This window comes from Pholis gunnellus, assembly GCF_910591455.1.
Source record: "Pholis gunnellus genome assembly, chromosome: 23".
Taxonomy (NCBI): domain Eukaryota; kingdom Metazoa; phylum Chordata; class Actinopteri; order Perciformes; family Pholidae; genus Pholis; species Pholis gunnellus.
Window position 1 is genome coordinate 4,383,433 of NC_136550.1, and position 22,812 is coordinate 4,406,244.

Sequence of the window (22,812 nt, forward strand, 5' to 3'; positions counted from 1 at the left end):
GTGAAAAGCTCTGATAAAACCACTCTATCCTACCTAACTTTACCCTACAACAGACTAGCTAGCAGCTAAGTAATGCTATCACTAGCTGGTGAACATAGTGGAGCATTTAGCAGCTAAAGAAATAAACGTAAACCCTTAAAATGTTGTTTGGCAGTTGGCGCACCTAAATTAGCTTATATTGACAAAATATGAAACATTTCTACTCAGTGTTCAATCGCGAAAAACTGGATTGTTGGAAAAATTCATGTTACCCTTTTGTCTTTTATCATTGGTGGATTAATAAGCTAAATTGTGGACTCTTCCTCAGTTAAAGTGAAGACAACCTTGTACTGATCAATGGACTGTACGTGGCCCATAACTCAATTCTTGTCACACATCATTGCTGTACTGTATCAACACAATTTTAAACTCATGAATACAGTGAGTCGGTATAACTTTGGATAAAAATAGGTTCATTTATTTACATAAAACATTTACAAAATTCATCTTTTCATTGCAGTAATGTGTTATGAGAAATGATGGTTGTAAAAAAAGACAGCAAACAGGCCGTTGAGTGTGTCTTTGCGACACGAGGACACAATCGTGTCCTGACCGGGTCTCACTGTTCTCAAATGTAACAGGCACATTGAGTTAAGACCGACTAGTGCTTTACATTCTCGCTGTCTCGTCTTTTTCTGTTTCAGCTCCTGCAGGAATTCATCAGAGCAGCTCAGGAGCGTTTACAAAAAAACACAAAAGAAACTACATATTTTAAACGGTAAACAAACGAGGAGTGAACAGGTCAAACACAGCTGGTAACAAAATGGTTTTGTATTTTAAGCAGCGCATTTGTATCATTACTTACATAAAGTATTTCTAAACATATGGTATTAATTGTTTTTTGCATTATAAAAGAGTGATGCCCTTAGTTTTTAAGGCAGTGAAATGTGTTTAATTGGTCAGTCACTATGTTTACATGCCATTATAACAAGATGGTTCAAATTGACATTGTTTGCCTACACAATTTTCGTAATAATGCCATTAGATAGGTACATTTTGGAGATTTATTCAAACTGTATTGCTGTAGACTGACGATAATCAAGTTATTAATGTGCATGTAAATGTAGTGACATATATTAAAAGCCTACCCAAGGCATTGTTCATTGTGTCCTCACAATTTCCATACAAATGAGTTATGTAGCTTAGATAATGACTATTAGAAAATGATCTATTCAAACCAAAAGTATCAAAAACCTGAAATGTTATTACTCACATTATCTAAAGACCATGCTCAGCAGTAAACTAGTTCATTTAACAGTCGAAGTCATGTGCCATGGTGCTTTTTTTTTTAAGTGCTGGTCGTTTTTGCATATCATTGCCTCACAATGTCCACTCACAGCCTCCTCCTCCTCCTTCCACTGAGAACACCTCAGTGTTTCCAAACAGCCACGGCCAGTTTAAATGTCTTTATCTGGGTCTAATGATGGACGCCGCTCTCGCCCCTCCGCAGGCAACGAGAGTCTCGACCCTCTCAAGACTCGAACTCGCTGTCGCTGCTGACGGAGATCTCTGGGGTGGAGGCTCCCGTTCCTCGGCGCTCGTCTGTGCTGCAGTCGCTGGCCTCCGGGCTGCCCAGGTGGCGAGGAGACGGAGGCAACAAGTGGCCGTGATGGCGGCGGTCCTGGAGGGAGCCGTTAAGGGAGCTCCCAGAGGCCAAGAGGGAGGAATCCTGCTGCATTCTGGGTGGAGGGAGAGATAAGATACATGAGTTCGGGCTCAACGGATGGATGTGCTGGAGCTGCTCTTCAGGCAGATGTTAGTACTCATTGCATACATTGGAATTAACCAATAACCATATGTAAATGTTGACATACCTGTTCTTTGCGGACGCAGCGCGGTCTCTTTGGCGGCGGTTCTTGAACCAGTTGCCGACCTGTGTGGGTGTGAGTCCCGTGGCCTGGGCCAAGTGGCGCTTCCTGGACGGGTTGGGGTACGGGTCTTGAAGGTACCACTCTCTCAACAAACTGCGAGTCCTTTCCTGGAGAACACATAGAAATATATGGAATATTTAGGCTGCCGTTCATTAATCTCATGTTATATTATCTCCTGTAAGTAGACAACACAACGTTTACTCTATTAGTATGGAGTAGCACTTTGATAAGACACCATATGGTGTTGTAATATCATCCTATTACACCACAATAATCTCATATGATGCTCAGTATAATCACATTAGACTGGATTTATTAATACAGTAGATTATTGTAAGTATACATAACAATTTATAGCCACTAAATTGGATCATGTTAAGGGGCTTAATAGGCTGTCGGGGAGGCTATCCCTCCCGAGGTTTGGAATTACAGATTAACTATGAACGATACTTCACCCGGCCACATGAGGGAGATCACACACATAAACACACAACTTAATCTTTGAATCCTTAAAGTTAAATCCTCTCTTGTGACATTTAACAGAGTATCACAACAGTTATCATAACTTAAAGACAATCTATTTGCTTCCAAAAGAACCACTCATGATGAAATTCAGTGTTTGTGTATATTTCTGTATACACATGTCTGCAGGCGAGGAGCTGAAGAGTTAAACATCGAATGAATGAATCTTATGTTGGCTCCTGGATAGCAGATAGATGGCTCGTTTAGATTATTGCTGCTAATTACAAATAAGATTAAACTCTAATGGACCCTGCAGAAATCTGGCCTTTGCAGGTGCACACAGTAAATGTTCCAGCAGCGAAAACACAACATGAAAAGAAGAAGAAAATGATGCTGAAGTGACCATTTAAAATCAAAACCAGGTTAAATAAAAAGCTGTGTGACATCATATAAAGTTGGGATAAGATATATGACGAAACAAATGAAATCAACATGATGGATTCACTTATGGATTTACAAGTTGCGCTGGAATCAGTGCTCAAACTACTAATTTGGCATCTTTAGGAGCCGTAATCTAACCTTGTTTGTCAGTGTATGAAAGCCTGGATATCCTGGTCAGAAAGTATTGTCCACATTTGTACGAGACTTCTGATCTCGCAACAGGCCACCATGTCTAAAGTGGTGTAGTAGACTTCACGGCAGAAGGCAGAGGGATAACCAAAGCTCTGGATATTATCATCTTAAGAGCTCAAAGACCAGGCTGCTCCATACAGCAGGTTAAAAATCACCTGTAGAGAGCTGCTGCTGGTCAAGTTTTAAGATGCACTTTCCTTTAGTCTGAATGCATGTTATTTATAATGATATATAACGATGCAATCAATATAGGGACACGTGGGTTGTACCGCGGGGCTCAAACTCCATCACCCTGTCACCAGCATCCGTGTGGGTGAAATTCTAACACTAGAGCGCGTACCTTTGTGTTTACCTTAAAGCAATGCGTCTTCTGCTCGCCATCCCAGATGGTGCGGGGCAGGGGGAACTTCTTGCGGATCCGGTACTTCTCCACCGGGCCCAGCGGCCGCCCGCGCAGCCTCTCCGCCTCTCGGTAGTGCGCGTCCAGCCACAGGTCCTGGAGCTTGGCGTGCGACTCGCGCGTGAACCGGTGGCTCTGGAGAATCTGGTAAAGACCCTCGAAGTTTCCCCCGTGGAAGGCGACCAGCGCTCGCGCTCGCATCACGGACTCGTGTCGGTTGAGCGCCTCCCCGGCGGAGCCAGGGACGGCCGCGGGCAGGGACCAGAGGAACCTGCCGAGGCGCTCGATGTCCCCGGTCTCCTCCAAGTTCTCGCACACCCGAGCGACCTGGTCCGGCGTGAACATCGGCAGTGGGAACATCTCGGCTAGGTGCTTCCCCGCCCCCCCTCCCCAGTAGCTCACCGAATAAGCTATGAAATGTTCGCGAGGCGCATGAAGTGTTGTCTCCAACCGTGCGTAACGCTCCGTGCGCTCGCTGCCTCTTTTTTCTTCCAAGATGATGGCAAGATTATTGACACTTGCAGCATCTATCCGCCGCCTCTCTTTAAGTAGCCGAGTCTTTCCCGGTATTTGGACAAATGTTTCAGAGAAGCTGGTGCGCAACGGTGGCCGCAAGCTAAATAAAGAAAGAGGACAAGGAGTCGACCTGTATTTATAGCGAGATACAATTAGCATCTCTGTAGTTGTTTTGAGAAGGATTATGCGTCCGGGCCATTAGCCTCTTAGTGGGGGGTAGTGTGTACAGAGGTGACTGGCTGATCAGCTTGTTTGGCTTATAGCCTGAGGATACATTGACTGCCTGGATGACTGCAGTGAGCAAACAAGCGGGGATAGGTTATTTGATGACGGATCTGGTGGAGATGTAGCACAGCGATGGACAGGAGATGATGAGAGGAGAGTAGATGTGGAAAGAAAAACACTTTTTTGACAGCAGACAAACCCAAGAAGATGTAAGGAGAATGCCAAGAAATGAGGGTTTTCACACTTTTAGGAATGAGTGAAAACTTTAAAGTCGTAGTGAGGAATAGTTAAGCCTGCACACATGGATGGCACAATTACATCGTGGGGTCATGGTCATGAAAATCTGTATCACATGTGCCTGGACATTTGGCCCGAGAGGACACGTCGGGACACAAAGCTGCCATCCCCGACCAGCTAATACCTATGTAATTAAAAGAGATATGGTTCCATAGTTCATCCTCAATGACCTCTTGCCAGGACAAGGCATAATAACAACGCCCCTAGGCATCGATGTATGGTGGAGCAACCCCGGGATAAGGAATTAATGATCTGCTGCCCGGTTCAATCCCTCTGATCTCGGTAGCTCATTAATCAGTCTGAGGATAATTTTCTTATTAATCAGTTTAAGGATCCTGTCAGCATCTGTCAACTGTAATACAAACACGTTACACTTCATTTGCACACCATAGCTGACAGGAAATGTGTACATATATGTGTCACTTTGCCAAGCATCAGCGGACCAAAGCCTGACTGTTAGGTTACAGATATTAAATTAGCTATTTAACTTAAAGCCTAAAACAAACGGCGCTGAAGGCAGACATAGATTAATCCCTGGAGTGCATGGCTTTGCATAAAGGTTGCAGTCAGGTGAAGGATCATCTGGTTTAATATAAGGTGAAGTAGCTTAAAATGTGTCTACAAATCTGTCTAGAATACAGATAATATCCATGAACATCAGGTTGTGTCGTTGGGATCAATAATTGTGTCGTTGTGTCATCTTAAATACTATACTTTTTTTTAGCGTTTTAACGTTTCAGTAATCTTTTGTAGAAGCAAATAATAATCTATTATTGCAGACATAGAAGTACAGACAATTTAAAAGAAAATTCAATTAAAACAATATGAATCGGATGAATTTTCTTTCTTAATTTGGAAAAAAATGTATTAAAACATAAATTCCATATGAGCATCAAGTAAGGAGTTGTCTTAAGACTTATACTCGGGACACATTTTTAAATATTTGCTGATAAAACACCGGAAGATGCTACATCCATTTTTTTCCCTGAATGGATGTCAAGCACGTGCGATTAAAAATGTAAACCGTCAATACAAATGTTTATTCAGTCTCATGAGGCAGGTTTTACCCCCAAATAGTGATTCTCAACATTGTAGTTATTTCATAATAATATAAGACAGAGAAAAGTAGAAAATTCTCTTGTTTGAGCAGCTGAGATGAGCAAATATGTACGAGATAAATTACTCTAAGCAGTTAATCAATTATCAGAATTGATAATTTACAGTCAACTAGAGATGCTGTTCAGTGGAGTTTAGGGTATAGAATGACTCTATAAGCATCTGGCAATCATTAGATATGTGTTAGAGCCTAAATCTAGATTAACATACCAGGTGGGATTGGTAAACTAATGCAAAGGGGAGTTAAGTGTGATTTTATGTGTGTGTGTGTGTGTGTGTGTGTGTCCGCCAGCCACACTCTTTGGCACAGGAGAGAAATGAGCTCAGTGAATATCATGCTCACAGTTAATCTAACCCCTCCACGTTTCAGACACTTTGCGCCCCTGCCCACCACCATCACACACACACACACACACACCTTCAGTACAAGAAATCCCCACCAACCCAATCTGTTTAACACTTTGAGAGCAGACTGAACCAAAATCTGCTTAAGCGCTCCCGAGCCGTTGGAGTGGGATGAATGATAAGATGGTGACGGGATGAACCGATTACATATGTGTTTGTATAAGGAAGGGGGGGGGGGGGGCATATATATACATCACATCTTATACTTTATATCTTTCTGAAATACAACATCTTGACATCACCGATCATGCTTTTGTCTCTACTGCCTTTAATTATTATTGAAAATGTACCTATAGTGATTTAGTGTGTAACTTCAAGGCCATTTATATCCTATATATTTTTCCTTTATGTCACACCGTGGCCATGTTTTTTGGAGAGGCATCCTTAAAGGGAAGCACTTAAGAAGTTCAACTTTATCTCTTCATATAATAGTCCTGAGTCATCCCCCTGTGTTCCTCTGAACCGCTGATAATCCATCTCCATCCAACAGCCCACAAACAATAAAATGCTAATTTTCACTGTCACTTCACAGAAAGGTTTACCTGTTATCTGTTTACCTTCAGGTGTTTGGGTTCCCTTCCATCAGGCAGGATCGTAGAACTGGAAAGCCCAAATTGCTTGTAGATGTGACGGTGTTTTGTGTGTCTTTTGCTGTTTCCTCCTTCAGGTGGTGAACCGCCCGAAGGACACGGCACACCTGATCCAGAGGCCGCACTGAGCCGACACCTTTACCCCAAAACTACTGGTGCATTCGGGCTGTGCTCCTCGTCAACTCATCGGGTGAGAGACTCTTCATGTTTACGTCATTTCATTATAAAGTAATAATAACTATAAAGAGAGCAGAAAGATGTCAGAAAGACATTTTTATCTTCAGTAGATCTAAACCTTTAGTGCCATCTAATTTGTGTTGTTTGGTCACTGTTTAACTGTGTTTTAATTTAAGAACAAACTGGAGAATGTGTAAAACTTGTTGGCAACTACAAATTAATGTACACACACACACACATACACACACACACACACACACACACTGCCTCATTGGCTGGACCTATAGATGGAGGAACCCCACTTGGCATAATTAATTAGAGGATTAACCAGAAGCCTCCTGCTTAAAAAAATGACCTGTTGATTTTGCCAACAGGCAAAGCGGGGGGCATGCTGTTTGTGTGTGTGAGTGAGTGTGTGTGCGTGTGTGTGTGTGTGTGTGTGTGTGGAATGGGGGATATTACCATGCTGTATAAATCCACACCAAGCACAATTAACAAGCAATTGGGAGGAGAAGTAATTAGTATTATCTGCTTATCACTGTCGACCCCTATTCTAAGGAAAATGGGTTAAAAAACACACAATTACACACACACACGCACACACACACACATACACACTCACTAATTCCCTCCAGGCAAATGTGTAAGGGCTAATTACAAGCTCATTTGCAACTCAATAGCAGTATCCTCCCAGACAGGTCTATCCCCCGTGCGTCCCCCCCCCCCTCCCCTCGTCCTCAACATACTGTGTGTTAGCTTTACCTCTCAGCTCGCACTCGCCAAACAAACGCCAAAAAATGTCTTCCCCGTCCGTCGCTGTGGGGTGAGAGGAGAGAGAGAGATCTCCTGATTCAATAGACACAGGTGATATAAAGTACATGTGGAATGGGGGATCCCATTAAAACTGTCAGATCTCCAGCTCAATTTGATGCATATATTTGAATATATGTATGTATATATATTATTATTAGTTTTCTCCAGCTGTAACAGCCAGGGCTGTCTTCTCTTGTTATCTCCGTGAGGTCAAAGCTGGTCTGTATTGATTTTGGCGGGGCCCCGTTGGCTAAACGTTAGCGTTACCAAGAAACCCTCTCATTTTACTGCAGCAGAGGCTGACCGTCTGCTCCACTCAGTCCTGGTTCTGGTGCCTCCCTTCCCTCCAGCGGGCCCGAGGCGAAGCTCTGCCCGTGGTCTGAGATTCCTAAAAGTCCCGTGACTTGATTCCCCTTCATACAGACGCGGTGCCCGGTTTCGTGACATTCTAGCATTTCCAGGGGAAATCCCCTCTGAGCGAATTAATAAGTGAGTCGGAGCAACGAGCTCCTCTACACTTCGAGGTGTGAAGTGAAAAGCTGTCTGGAGATTATTTGTGTAATGAGATGTTCTTTCCAGGTATCGTTGGCCAGTGGATCGGGTTGTTGTTCCCTCCGGCACAATGAACCACCCCCATCAGACGGTATCATGTTCGCTCTCGAAGGATCAGCTTACCGCAAGCTCACAGTTGGCTGCTAAATGCTAATTTAAGCCTTTAAAAAATAGCCCAGAAAATCACTGCTGTTCGAGAGACTCGGGTATTAAATTATAGAAATGTGTTCTGGACATGGACCAGCAGAGGCCGGGGAATCGAACCGCCGACGCTCTGATTGAAGGACAACCCTGCTCCGCCACTGAGCCGCAGTCGCGTCCTGCATCATCACACGTAACAGGTGTTAACTGGAGTTGTTTAGGAACCCTGAAGGATTTAAGGTGGGACTTATTCTTACCTAATGCTATAAAGCTCATTAATTCCTACTTTGGTGACTCCCACTGATCCCCTCTGGTCGGCCCGGCCCGGCCCAGAAAGAAGCATTGAGAGGACGGTTTGTCTTTTAGAGGGACGTTAAAGAAGAAGGCGGGAACGCAGGGTTGTAAGATGAGGGTACAAAGCGCAGAGCGGCGTGTTGGAGGGGTGTTTCCCCCCCTTGAGTTCAAAGCAATAGTTTCTTAATTAGGACGTTGGAAGAAACGATCACAAGCGTTCATCCTGTTGAGGCGCTTTGTACTGTTTTCTCCTGTTCTGTGGCAGAACTAGCGCTCTGATAGCTCTGTAAAGTGAGTCAATGTCGTGGATTCGAGCCACAGTTTGTGTGCTCCATTCAACGTCATTTGTATATTTCTACATTTACGAAAAACATCTGTGTGAGGTCCGCAAAAGGGAAGAAAGTCCTCAGTAGAAGTGCAATGGCACACAAAATTCGTACGCACAATGCTTTTTTGGGGGGGTCTGTTTTCAGTACAGCTGGGAAACAAAAGAGTCAATTTATTTTATTTTGAAAAACAAATATACACAGTCCTAGTGTCAGCGAGTAAAAGTAAACAAAAGTCAAACAGTTCAGCATCGGTCTGAATTACAGACACATGAAGGAACGTTATAGTGTGCCGTAGGCTCTCATCACATATCAACAATAAGAAACACTTCTACGATAAGAACTACAAGTCCCATATCAGTCTGCATACTGACTCCTTAAAGTATACCAAGTATTCTTAAAGTATACAAAGTATCCCTAAAGTATTTGTTGCTGATCCAGCCTTCTACACATACTCAAACTTCAAATGAGTGGTATGAAACTAGGACACAGGCCTAACGTGAGTATTCACTAATTAGTCTGCTGCATATAGGTCAACTCTCATCCAGTTGGTGTTAATATTTCGCTATTATTCACCAATTCTCCCGTCGACTGTAGCATCTGCAAAGATGCTCTGCAAACTCTGACAAGCAAAGAAAAATACGGAAACAGCAGTGAAAACAGTCACCCTCACTACTAGCTTATATTGATTTTGTCATGTCGTGTGATCCTTCGCTACAAAGGCTGAAAACTGAATCTGTCATATAAATCCCACTTAATCTCCCGTGTTACAACTGCTTTATTAAGCAAGTTAACTGAAGTCGGTGTCAAAGCCAGGTGGGTCGATATCAAAGCAGCTTCTACGCAGTAAAATCAGCTCATTTGAATCTTTAGTGCTACTTTTTGATCGACTTTTTTTTTAAATCAGAATGTTTGATTTGTCCTCCCGTCGCTGCAGCAGCAACGCATGACATCACTGAACTCCTTCAGGTCATCGATCACACATTGTGGGCACACAGCCAGTGTGCTTTGGGTAAACATTGGGGTAATTGTATCATCGCGTCCACCGTCTGCTACCAAACGGCGTCGATCGATCGGAGCAGAATTAACTAACCGGTGCCGCTACAGCCGCTGTAAAAAGTGTGTGAGTGGTAGAGAAGTTATGTTTTACTACTTCACTGTGTGTGTGCGCGCGTGTGTGTGTGTGTGAGTGAATCTTCTGCAGCACAGTACCTTTTAACAGTTACTCACCTGTGTGTGTGTGTGTGTGTGTGTGTGTGTGTGTGTGTGTGTGTGTGTCTGGTGTGTGTTCTCCAGCTGGGTTCATGTGACAGCAGGGGTGGGAGACTAAGAGCTTGGTGAGAGGGATTACCTATATCTGTTAGGCCTCCTCCCCCCCCCGTCCGACAGTGTCACGTCTCATTACTTCTGTCCTCCAGCGCGGATAGTCTGGCTTTAGCGGGATACATTTAAGATGCGGGCAGCCTGGGCGTCCAAGAACACCGGCTTTAGAGGCACAGTGATATGCGCGCCCTTTGCCCGAGAGGCTCTCCGGTAAGCAGACAGGTAAACGTCTCCCAAAGCTGCATTGACCGCAGTTAAGCCTTCACTTGTTTAAGTGAAACGGATGGCTGCATCTCGGGTTGGCGCTCAGCGTGCGGTGACCACCTCTTGGGATGAACGTGTGACGAAGCACACTGTACGAGGAAGAGTAGAGAGGAGTTCATAGAAGACGACATTGTAGAATATTAGAGCAGGAGAAATGCTGATACGGATGTAAAAAAAACACGTGGTTCTAGCTTAAAAATGAAACATCTTTGTGTTTTTTTAAACTTTTTGTTGGACAAAACATTTGAGGATGTCAAACCAGGCTCTTGAAATTGTGAAATTCAGAGATATAAGAAGCCAAAGTTCTCCCACTTTGTGATTTTTAAAGAGAAGAAGAAGCTTTCATCTTGCAACGTTTCTAACGCTGAAACAATTAGTCTGATCAAATGTGACTATTTGCATATGATCGTAATATGTTTTGGGATTTGGATGTTTGGTTGGACAACGCAACCAATTAGGAGAAATCTTGGAATCTAGAAAATTGTGATGGGTTGGTTACAACTTTAATTCTCAAGTCTTAAAATCCAGACCTCAGTCAAATAGTGCCTGTAACTAAATTCCCATTTGTTTCAACCTGCACGAATGTTCGTGTTTAACCCATCAGGAACAGTTTCAGGAGTAGCAGCTAAACTTTTTGGCACTTAAAAGTTTCCTCCAGCTATACGTCCGGCTCTTTAGTCACAAATACACACTCGTGTAGTTGTAATCTATTAGTAAGTCAGTATTCAGACACAATACATTCTAAATCCTCCCTTTTCAGACACTTCAGCGAGCATGTTCAGTCAATAAGATCTCTTCGGCCATTTCTCTAAACCTTTCGGCCTAATCACTTGCACATCCTTCCAGTCAAGTGGCTCATTACAAGAAATCCCTGATGTTAAGCTGAGAGGCGTAGCTATCCTCTATGGTCCTCTGTTTCTCTATTCAAACTGCTGTTAAACACGCTACAGTGGACGAACAACCAGCTCGTTTGTCGCCACGTTTTTTTTTCATTTTGCGAATTCCTTTCATCGGCGTGGGTCATTGAATCCTTCATTTCTCCCCCATTCGCTCACCCAGAAGGCCCCGCGTGTCTACAACGCCGGCACGTTGACCCTCATGGCCCTCACCCCCTTTTTTCCTCCCTCCCTCCCCTCCCCTCTCGAGGAGGAACCCCCCCACACCCCTCCCACTCCCTGCTCATCTCGCCCTCCAGCTGGTTCCTTCCACTGCCAGAAGCCGAGAGGAGTTTTCCTGGCCCTTAGCGGGGCGGCTAATCTAGATGGCGGGAGGCCTCCCTCCTGCTAGCGGTACACAAGAGAAGGCAGCCCTAATTGCTTCTGTCGTAAAGCTCCCTGACCCAGATAAGCCTCCGCTCCCCAAAGCTGTCGATATATAACCCCACTTTACCTCACCAAACCTGCCTCTCCTGATCCACGCGAGCTAACACCTCGGAACATTTCTGCACCTTCTGCCACATTACTAACACCCGGGACACGGGGGAGATTGGGACGGGTTGATACCGACAGCTTATTTAAGGAGGCGTGTGCTGCAGGGAAATAACTACTTTAAGTGGTGTTTGTCGACAAAGAACATGCCATAACGTCGGCCATCATGTATAAATCCAATGCAGTAGGCATTAGTCTGTCTGTTAATTTATGTATTTTAATACAAACCTTTTAAGAAAATGTAATTCTGTAGCTCAAAGGAAAGTGGGAAACAAACTTCTCTAACGATACAAAGCTTTTTGTAGACGCATGGATACTCTTTTGTAAGATCTTGGGAGAGGAAGGCTTGATGGATTCACCAGAAAGCAAAAGTGACGGATATTCTACGCACTACTTTATCAGGTGGAGGGTGATTATAGGTGCGCTCAATGAAAGCCAAAGCGGGCGGCGTTGCGTGCAGCCGGCTCTCGCATGCCCGGCTCATTATTGGGCCCGCTAATGCAGGCTTAGCCACAAAACACCACCGTGGCTAAGGGACAAGTGGCGAATGTCACACGTGCTCCGCTTTAAAAGCAGATGGCCGGTTCACCGATCAACGCTCCACAAACACAGATAATGACTTTTTATCTTTTATATATCTATATTTTCTACGTCAACTCTCTGAAAACGTTTGTCGTACAGAGATATTAAATAAAAGCGTTGCTCTTTAGTCACTCGGGTGGTGAAGCTCTTAACTCCTCAAACGGGAGCCTTGCTGAGGATTCCTTGAAGTCCACGTTAATACAGTTCCTAATTACTCAAAAGGAGCTTTTAATTGGATGCTGGCCTGACTCACTGTATAATCACCCACCACATGCTAATGCTATTGGTGCAGGGATGCCTTTAAACCCCCCTTCTTAAGCCATGTTACACCACGAGTAAATGTCAAGCATGTCAAGTGCTCGGCGAACGATACTCCTGTTGATAGCTTGTAGTTTTTTCTGACACACCGCAACGACAGAACTACAAATTCCACCATAATTTTATGCTCTTTAAGCCCTGTAGTTCATACTGTAGCTTGTATAATAATAATAATAATACAAAGTATAATGACTGACAGTTATGGGTCAAATAAAAATCACCCTGTAGGTTTAATAGAAATTCCAACAAATCAGGCAAACAAACAATAGAGAAGAAAAGACACGAGAAATAAAGTACCACAGTATCACGTCATCACACAATGTTGAAATTGATCTCACTCCAAAAATACCAAAAGAAAATGATTTAAAGTGGTTCTAAAACTAAATATTTCAAACCAAACATGGTTTTTTTTCGCCGCACCAAACTCAATTTCCTGCTACGGTTTTCCTGCTTAGGGTCATTTAAATAAAAATTCAACCAATTCCAGTGGAACTAAAACATTTTCACAATAAATTACACATCAACTCAACACTTAAAACATCTTTTTAGTGTACGCATACTTTGCAGTATTGTGTTCAAAGAAGAGTGGTAGTTAATGTTTAATACTGCATGTACCACAGAATAACACGAGTATAAAGTATAAAATCAATCATTTGATATTTTCTAGTGGTGCTGAGAGTTTCCACTGTTTGGTTTACATTTTGATTGTGCAGTTTTTCTGTTTAATCCGTGCTACATTTCTACATGTAGCCCCACATCACAAAGTCCACTTCAGGAGAAAACCCCCAACTCTGGATGACCTAACCGACTACCAGCGTCAGATCCTCAGTACAGTAGTTTCCCACAGTGTCGGCGTGATCATAGTGTCGCACAATGTTCTATGTAAAGCGTCCCGGTGCTTTGTCGTCCTCTGGATTTGCGAGTAATCTCTTCAGACAGTTTGCAGGCGACGACGAACGCTCGCGGTCTGCTGTAGCGCTTTCAACGCCTCAACTTCAATATATACATGATGCAACACTCAAGGGCTTGTTGCCACCTGGTGGTCGGACCGCATCATTGATTGGCACGACGTTCAAAGAGAAATAAAGTGATATAAGCAGCAAAACAAACTAACTCAGGAACCAAAAGGGAGAATTATATATATTTACAGTTTCATGATTGTGCCTTCTAGAATTGCATCAACCAGTCAGAAGGCTGTTTGATCGGCTGTCAGTGAAACATTGAGTCTCTAGCTTCATGTTGGTGAACTCTGAGGGAGTGAATATGTAGAGACTCGGTGTCTCTCAGTGTCTATTTTTGTATCTGGACCGGCTCAAGAAAAAGTACCTCGTATGCTTTAACATTAATGTCGATCAAATGGCTGTCTAGATTTCAGATTTGCATTGGATTTTTAAAAAAGGCGCAAGCTCGACTTCCAATCCTTTCTTACTTTCAGTCCCAACCAGCAGGGCGTGCTCTGAAACCTCCAGAGAACCTTTCTGCTCACTTTGAGAGGGACTTCAAATAAACCCTGAGCGTCGGATTGGATTAAACTCCCACTGTGCCGTCATCGCGGGAAATCAAAGAAAAGCGCGGACGTGAAGCTAAATCTTGTTTAAAACAAGAAACCTCTACGTCCGTCATTTTCATCAGAGGCCGGGTGTATGGTCCTCGTCCCGTTTCAGCACCGTCGGTTGGAGGATGGGTATTTGGTTTTCAGGCCCTCTTTGAAGCTGCGGAACAGAACACGGTTGCGTTTGTTCTCCTCGTCCTTCCTTGCGTGGAACTCCCCCTGGATCTTGAAGCCCCGGTGCACCACGAACGCCGAGCTCAGCACCGAGAACCTGTATCCGGCCACGTGGAGCTCGCAGGCCTGCGGGGGAGACAGGAAGAGGGAGGAGGAGAGGAGGTGAGACAGAAGAGGACAGAGTAGGTGAGAAGGAAGGTGACGCCACGAGGAAGACAAGTAGAAGCACAATGAGGAGAGAGGAGATGGACCGAGGTGTCGAGATGTTGCCGCAGGAAGGACAGAGGATACAAATAAATCAGCAACAAAGTTGATTCTCCATTTAAGGGGCAATCTCAACATTTTGAAATCACACAAACCTGGCTGATACGATTGAAGCCATATTGCTTGAAGCTCTCGTCATAGAGGGGCACAGTGTGGGGCCCGATGTAGAAAGGCTCCCAGGGGTCCGTCCAGGTGAGCGTGTGGGCGACTTGCATGGTGCCCGTCTCTCTGACGTGGCTGTTGACCCACTGCGAGTAGTTGGTGGGGGCCTGACAGCGGGGACACAGCTCCTCGTAGAACGGCCGGACCTCACCGACCTGGTAGAGCTGGACCAACTCGGCCTTGTTGGCGGGCATCTTCCGGGCGTGGCGGATCTCGAAGGCGGGCAGCACGAACACCTCGGCGCCCGTCGCCTCGCGCGTAAAGACCATGGCCAGGAACTGCTGGTGCAGGTCCGCGCTCGGCATCATGTCGATGTCGATGACCATGATGTAGGAGGACTCCGTGCCACCCCGGGCGACGTTGCGCAGAAGGTTGTTGGGGTAGGAGACGTTCCCACTGATGGCATAGTTCTTGTGTTTGTCCCGGTGGGTCTCCAGTCTGGAGAACACCGAGGCACAGTCATCAAGACCTGCAAAGTGCTCCCGGTCCTGGTCAGGGAAACTGGCCATCTCCCCGGAGAGGCAGACCAGGTGGAAGTCCACCAGGGATTGAATCTGAGGGCAGAAGAAGTTGAGTGCGTACACCAGAGCTGTGGCAAACTTGACATCTTGCCCGTGTGCGAATATGGCCACAGAGAGCGGGTTGTGCCACCTCTCCAGGAGGGATTCCAGGTAATGCAGGTTGTTGATGGTCGTGTGTGTGGCTAAAGCCAGGACGCTGGCGCCTGGGTCGGATCCCGGTTTGTGGTTGGTGGTGAAATCACTTTTGATCAAGTTCTTGTACACACGGTACTGCCCGCTGTTGTCGAAGATCCCACCAGTAGACAGCGAGTACCTCAGACGCTCCTTCCGAGAGTTCTTCTCGGGGTGTCCATTCTTCTTGGCCCCGGAGCCCCCAAAGAGCTCAGAGTACCGGTACCGCTGCTGCTTACCGTGGAACTTGGATAAGAAGGACAGGTATATGAGCTGCAGGAGCGCCACGATCAGCAGAGCACTCAGCACCACTTTGAAGACGGAACATTTCTTGGAGAGATGCATTCCAGAGAAACTGCAAACCCGACCAAACTGGTGCACACAAAGCAAGGTCCGAACACCAGAGGAGCGAGGCTGGGCTATTTCTGTCCGAACGTACCAGCTAACATTAGCCACATGCTAACGCTGCAGCCTGCTAGGCTGGAAATGCAACGACCACTTGCATAATTTATGCTGGTTTGCGGCACAACTGCCCCAGATTTTTCCCACACGGGCGTCGACAGCGCGAATAAAACGAGGAATCTAATCCGGTTTCCGTGATCTCCATCAAAAAAACAACACGGTTGTTGCCGTGTCTGCTGCTGCTGTGACGGGGGACGCATGTCGATACGTAACGACCGTAATGTCGGGAGTAAAGGCGCCACCGAATTTGGTCCCGGAGCACTGAAAAAGTGTTTATTAACGTTCACGGGTGGAAATAAAGTGCTGTTGTCACTACATCGTTAGTTTATGTGACTAAGCTGACTCCTGTCTTACAACATGTATGGTCTAGGTGTTCGATAAAATGCTGTTTGCTGAGTGTATGGAGTCCATAAGACGAGGTGGCCGAGTGGTTAAGGCGATGGACTGCTAATCCATTGTGCTCTGCACGCGTGGGTTCGAATCCCATCCTCGTCGACAGTTGGTTTTTGAATTTTTATTTTTTTAGAGTCGAGAATTTTAAGGATACTGTTTGACCATTTACTTGTATATCCATGATATTTTGCTAAATAATCACATGCGAGTGGAGCGTACTTTTATATATCTGTATAAGTATATAAGACGTACAGTATCATCATCATACAGTTTTTATATTAATCTTAAAAATAAAACATGCAGAAATAAATTGGGGTGTCCAATAAATGTAGTAACATTTTCCACAAACCAACAAAAAGGGAAACATTGCAAATCGCTGCTATCTGATAGAGACACCTCTTCAAAGCTTATTTAACCACATATGCCCATCATAGGGACACACAAATACAATAGGCAATTTTATGGAGTTTTTATCTTTAATTAAAGAATCCAAATGTCATTCAAAACTCTGGCCAGTAAATAAAAAAATCCCATTGCCTTAATCCCCAAGAAAACCATGAATGTGAATTATTCCTAATATATAAATATAGACTATTTTCATACTTGAATTTTCATGCATCAGTCAAATCTGGGACTAAGAAAGATGGAAATCTCTCAACCCTTCTTTAATTTGACTGCATTATTTGCCATTCACGGGTCACATTGTTATATTTATGCAATCTAAACATGTTATTTACCACACACATGCATGGGATACTGCTTGAAATTAAAGTGGTGATGTTTAGTTGTACACAATGTGCTTTTTGGCATACAGTAGCAAGTCAGTATTTAAGACACCACACAAAAATCACAATTGTGACATTCTTTTATTCATGAACCATCAACAAAAACTTGTTTGTCTTTACTACAACGTGAACCGTGCAGACAGCACACATCAGGCCGAGCTCAAGCATGTGCTACAGATCAGAAAGAATAGGACAACTTCCATTGTGTTTTCAGTGTCTTCATTAAATATTGTGGTGGTAGCTATTATTTTCTGTAATCTGAGACAGTAACATATGTATTTGCACATGTGTAAATGAGAGTAAGACTAAAACAAGCACTTGGAATGGAATCGTTTAATTTACGCCCCAATATTTCAGAAATAAAAACTAAAAGGCAGATGTAAGACAAACAGCCTTGGTTGTTACACACACACACACATTTGTGTGTTTGTGTCTGTTGCAAAGAACGTCAACACCAAGTGAAGTATGTTAAGCGGGAATTTAATCAAAACCAATGTTTTCCTGTGAAAAGTTCCAATTTTGAAACCTAGATTCCATCGTTCCAAGCATTTTTTCAGTACTGCAGAAATCATAAAGACCCCTCATCACAAACTACGACACTAAAACGCCGGCTCCGCTTTTAGACCCGCCCCCCTCGCTGTCCCTGGAAGCTGCCGACTGGCCTTGAGCCTCTCCTTCACCCTCTCCCATCAGCCGGATGTTGTAGCGCTCCCTGTACTCCGTCAGCTCGCGGCCTTTCGTCTGCATCTGTGTGTTGATGCTCTCGATTATTTTGGTGATCTGAGGAGAAAAAACAAAAGGGGGGGGATTAGAAGGTAATTGTTATCAGTGGATTAAAAGGTTACAAGTATGCACGCACGTTGACTTTGCAAGTATCTACTTTAAGTTTAAATACATATTTAAACAATGCGTCGCTCATTTTATAGATTTTTTTTTTCTTTTCTCATCCATCACCTGTTCTTTGTTGGTTTCCAGGGCTGGTAGAACTTCTTTTACCGTGCGCTCCACCAACACTCCTCCTACTAGACGAAAGCATTTCCTCGAAGGGTCCACTTCCCTCAGGGTCTCAATTACTAAGCTGGATGGAAAAATAAGTGAAGTTTAAAAACCAAAAAACGACAACAGATCCACTCAGCGGATCAGTTTTTTCGTGATGTATTTGTGACTCAGCACACATTCATGTGATGTTGCTTTGAGTTGTGGGAACATCTGCCACACACCTGTGCTCGTTGATCTCCATCTCCAACTCTGCAGATTTAGAAGCCATACCGCGCTGCTCCTGACGCATCCTCTGAAACGTTGCCACCACCTGTCACACAAAAAAACACACCATCAGCAACATAAACCGATGTTTGTTCATTTTAGTTTGAGTCCATACTGTAGTGATGACACCATTCCAGTTGTGATCATCAAGTAAACAAATTAACTATTTATACATCGTTATGTATCTTTATAAATCAAGTACTTTGGATGTATAGAGTTAGGATTTCTACATTTTAGTATTACATAGTAATGACTACTTGTTGTACACAGATGTTACAATAAGGTTTGATGGTGTCCAGTGATAAAAATAGCTTCTCACACTTCCTTCAACTGGAACACAGCAGCCCATTAGAGGCGTCACGTTATGCTAATTAAATACACCTGAAGCCCAAATTCAGTGACACACTCTTTAAACATGTAAATCATATTGAAGGCTTCACGCTAGCTCGCTCTTGTTGTCACGTTTGGTGGTGAGAAAGCAGAATGATGGCGATGGGGAAGCTAACGTTAGCATTAGCTAGCTGGGAGTCAGATTAGTGGCTCTAGCTTCACCGGACTCGACTAAACAACAACAACAACGAGTGTACCGACTGAAGCAGCCCAAGGTGAAGGTTTAAGTACCTGCTCGGCTGACGGGCCGGACGGTTTTCCACCGGCGCTGTTGCTGAGTTTGCTGCCCGTGCTGCTACTGTTGGCTGCCATCTTGGAAGGGTGTTGCTCTGAAGGACCCCAGGCTATATGTATAGAGCTGTTCCGTGTGAGTGCCTGCGTGGAAATGAAGCCCAACAGCCGGTAACGATGGAGCGGATTTTAATTACTTTATACACTGCTGGGTAGCTTGTGATTTATCCCCCGGGGATTAATATAGTCTTATCTTAACCTGTGAAAATACATCATAATCTATTTCATGATTATATTTTGTAATTTCAATCTAAATCTGTAAATAGTTCCAATACATTTTGTGCAGTAAAAAACACAATATCCCTCTGAAATGTAGTGGAGTAGAAGTATAAAGTGATACAACTGGAGATAATCCAGTAAAGTACAAGTACCTCAAAATACCTCATAGTTACTTCCACCACTGCCTTGCTCCAAGAAAAATCCAACTACTAATATTCAAAAATAGATTGAAGTACATCGAAACAATTCAGCACTCTAACCAACCAAAGCCTTAACAACTCAACACTCCAGTGTTTCTTTACACTCTGTCAGACGAAAGCAAATACTCTCCAGCAGGTGGAGATGATGTGACTTAATGTTGCTTTCTATCCTCTGACAAACAGCAGAAGAAGACTGTAGCTCGGCTGACTCTTCCTGCTGTACACTTGAACACTACTGAACCAAACATATGGGACACTAACACGGGCTAAACGGGACGTGACGTGCTGTCTGGGTCACTTGGACCAATGTTCATGGTCAGGTGCATTTTGGGAACTTGTGCAAAGACTTTGGCCTCTCTTCCAGTTTGGAGACAACGGATCAAGCTACAAAACAGGTAAGCTTATTATCCTGACAAGGGAGCGTATTGTTATGCTCTCTAACAGCTGTCCCTCTAAACAAGGGACCTATTTTGTGTTTTGTAGAGCTGTGCAATATTGCACAATGAATATATGACAAAATAACCGGTGCAGTTAATGGTCAACCATGGTTTGTCCTTTGACCTTTGCATGCAGCATCTGTGCTCTGGACATAACAACAACCTCTCCTCTCCCTGCAGGATGTCGACTTCTCCTCGCCCAGTGGCCGCAGTGTGTCAGGTGACGGTCACCCCGGACAAAGAGGCCAACTTCTCCGCCTGCAAGCAGCTGGTGGAGGAAGCCAAGGAGCGAGGGGCCAGCATGGTCTTCCTCCCCGAGGCCTTCGACTACATCGGATCCAGTCAGGAGGAGACGCTGTCGCTGTCTGAGAGCCTGACGGGAGACACAATCTCAAAATACACTCAGCTGGCCAGGTAGACAGAACCAGTCTGGGTTTAGCACGTTTATTGTTACAAAGTGTAAATATGTATCTATAGTCAACTCTGTATCCATCAGCAGGCAGCTACTCTACTATTGTCTCATGTGTCACATGTGGAGGATGTGAATAATTGCCATTTCTTCATGTATTTTAACCCGTCCTCCTCCTTCCAGGAAGTTGGAAGTGTGGCTGTCTCTCGGAGGATTTCATGAACGAGGACATGACTGGGAGTCTGACAGACGAATCTACAACAGTCACGTCATAATTAATGATAACGGTATACCGCTCATTAAACAAGCTCTCTTTACGTTCTCTCACTCGCACAAACACACTCGTGAAAATCATTGTCACATTGTCGTTACACCCACAGGTGACATCGTCTCAGTTTACAGGAAGTCCCATTTGTTCGATGTGGAGCTGCCAGACAAAGGTGTGTCCCTTAAAGAAAGTGCCTTCACCATCCCGGGACCCTCCCTCGTGTCTCCGGTCCAAACTCCCATCGGCAAGGTGTCATAATGAGATAATAATTATCACAGAGTGGAGCTTTAAATGCACAATCTGTTTGTGTTCTGTGTCTTTGTTCTGACTATTTATATTGTGTGGCCACAGGTTGGCCTGGGCATCTGCTATGACCTGAGATTCCCGGAGTTATCGCTGGCGCTGCGACGGCACGGGGCAGAGATTCTGACGTATCCATCGGCCTTCACTGAAGCAACGGGAGCTGCTCACTGGGAGGTGGGATGAGTTCCATCACGCTTGCAATGAAAGGACAACTGTAAACCCAAGCAAACACAAATCCCGCGTCTTGTATTCCCAGGTGTTGCTCCGTGCGCGGGCCATCGAGAACCAGTGTTTCGTCCTGGCGGCGGCGCAGGTCGGCCGGCACACCGAGAAGCGCCGGTCGTACGGCCACGCATTGGCGGTGGACCCGTGGGGGGAGGTGCTGGCCGACTGCGGGGGGGAGAAGCCGGGCATGGTGCTGGTGGAGATCGACCCGGAGAAGGTCGGCAGCATCAGGAGGAACATGCCGGTCCAACGGCACCGCAGAGACACTGGTTTCTATCAGAGTCTGGAGAAAACTTGACCACGAGAGAAGTGAAGAGTCCATCAGGAGCACTTCAAGTGACTGAGCTTGTTATCAGTATATGGCTAAAAATCAGCTGTCTCTTCTTTTACTGCTTACTCAGCTGTTCTGGTTTACTTTTAAATCATCTTGTCATCACTGCAGCAGATAATATCACCAAATGAGTCTATATAAAATGGATATTACTCATATTTGCCACTAGGTGGTGCTGTTGGATAGTAACGATATTAGAAACAGGAGGAAATGGTGGCAAATTACAGATATATGTTGTACTGAATGGATATGTTCAAATTATTTAATTAAATACTGTTAAAAAAACATCACCTTCACTTTGTTTGTCTGTCTTCTTTTTCCAGTAACAAAATAAATGGTTAAATTGTGAAAATGGATCACTGACTCTTTCACTCTGATTATGAGTGAAATTAAGTTTTTAATCTCTCTAATGGGCGCCCAAACAAAAGAGTTGACATTTCTGTATTTAGCCTAAAATCAATCAATACCCTTAATACTTAAACCCTCGATACTAAAATATGAAGAAATGAATGAAGAGGAGAATAATAGGCAAAAAAAGGATATTATGTAAAAACCTGGCATATGTAAATATAGAAAAAAACATGTATACAACTACTTTAAAATTGCACTTAAGTACATTTACTTAAGTAGTGTACTTAAGTACAATTTTGAGGTACTTCCATTTTACTTCCTGTCCAGTGAAAACCATGTATCCTCAGATGTGTTGATTTTGAATATATGTGATAAAAATAAGGATGAAATGTTTCTAATCCTCTACTTCTTAAGCTAAATAAACTATTAAAACCTGGATCAACTGGAAAATACATCGTCAAAAAACAGGTCATATTATTTAGTTCTCACGGGACAGTGACGCTACAAACATGATTTTATAGAATATGACAGATTAAACCCTTTGTATATAAATGAGTTAAAATGAGCACTACTATAATAATCTACAGCACCATATACATTAATGCAGCAAAAATAATAATCATATATAATAGAAAAACACTGACATGTTAATGCACAATGAGTACACATTTGATACTTTAAGCACATTTAGCAGATAATATTTGCATATTTTAGCACTTTTACCCAAATATATGAGTACTTCCTCCACCAGAATCATGCAGTAATACTGTCACCGTTATGATTCATCCCCTCCGTTTGATTTGCAGTGACTGGATGAATTATTGATCACATTTCTGCCTGTTTTACCATCACACAGACTGTGGGTGGGAG

The 22,812-nt window shown here is 44.0% G+C and overlaps 4 protein-coding genes across 4 annotated transcripts; 1 reads left to right on the top strand and 3 right to left on the bottom strand.

Moving 5' to 3' along the window:
• Positions 1-1,510: 1,510 nt before the first annotated feature.
• six7 (SIX homeobox 7) lies at positions 1,511-3,765 on the bottom strand (the record flags this gene model as incomplete). The annotated part of the gene is made up of 3 exons (XM_079184509.1): positions 1,511-1,718; positions 1,854-2,017; positions 3,358-3,765. The coding sequence occupies 3 exons, from the start codon at positions 3,763-3,765 to the stop codon at positions 1,511-1,513; spliced, it is 780 nt and encodes a 259-aa protein (XP_079040635.1).
• A 9,217-nt stretch (positions 3,766-12,982) lies between these two features.
• Positions 12,983-16,215, bottom strand: b4gat1 (beta-1,4-glucuronyltransferase 1). Its single transcript, XM_079185132.1, has 2 exons — positions 14,857-16,215; positions 12,983-14,623 (listed from the first exon to the last, which is right to left on the bottom strand). The coding sequence occupies exons 1-2, from the start codon at positions 15,958-15,960 to the stop codon at positions 14,432-14,434; spliced, it is 1,296 nt and encodes a 431-aa protein (XP_079041258.1). The 5' UTR covers positions 15,961-16,215; the 3' UTR covers positions 12,983-14,431.
• A 1,102-nt stretch (positions 16,216-17,317) lies between these two features.
• pfdn2 (prefoldin subunit 2) lies at positions 17,318-19,220 on the bottom strand (the record flags this gene model as incomplete). The annotated part of the gene is made up of 4 exons (XM_079185267.1): positions 17,318-18,035; positions 18,210-18,333; positions 18,476-18,564; positions 19,140-19,220. 4 exons carry the CDS (start codon positions 19,218-19,220, stop codon positions 17,847-17,849), a joined length of 483 nt encoding a protein of 160 aa, XP_079041393.1. The 3' UTR covers positions 17,318-17,846.
• A 643-nt stretch (positions 19,221-19,863) lies between these two features.
• nit1 (nitrilase 1) lies at positions 19,864-21,836 on the top strand. The gene is made up of 6 exons (XM_079185266.1): positions 19,864-20,013; positions 20,236-20,469; positions 20,648-20,751; positions 20,845-20,981; positions 21,084-21,209; positions 21,292-21,836. The coding sequence occupies exons 1-6, from the start codon at positions 19,925-19,927 to the stop codon at positions 21,556-21,558; spliced, it is 957 nt and encodes a 318-aa protein (XP_079041392.1). The 5' UTR covers positions 19,864-19,924; the 3' UTR covers positions 21,559-21,836.
• The last annotated feature ends 976 nt before the right edge of the window (positions 21,837-22,812 follow it).

Excerpts from the sequence above, each read along its gene's own strand:
- b4gat1 (XM_079185132.1), bottom strand. The coding sequence starts at position 15,960 with ATGCATCTCTCCAAGAAATGTTCCGTCTTCAAAGTGGTGCTGAGTGCT. Across the intron at positions 14,624-14,856 it reads GCTTCAATCGTATCAGCCAG|GCCTGCGAGCTCCACGTGGC; the intron begins GTTTGTGTGATT and ends TCTCCCCCGCAG.
- nit1 (XM_079185266.1), top strand. The coding sequence starts at position 19,925 with ATGTTCATGGTCAGGTGCATTTTGGGAACTTGTGCAAAGACTTTGGCC. Across the intron at positions 20,752-20,844 it reads CGTCATAATTAATGATAACG|GTGACATCGTCTCAGTTTAC; the intron begins GTATACCGCTCA and ends TTACACCCACAG. Across the intron at positions 20,982-21,083 it reads TCCAAACTCCCATCGGCAAG|GTTGGCCTGGGCATCTGCTA; the intron begins GTGTCATAATGA and ends GTGTGGCCACAG.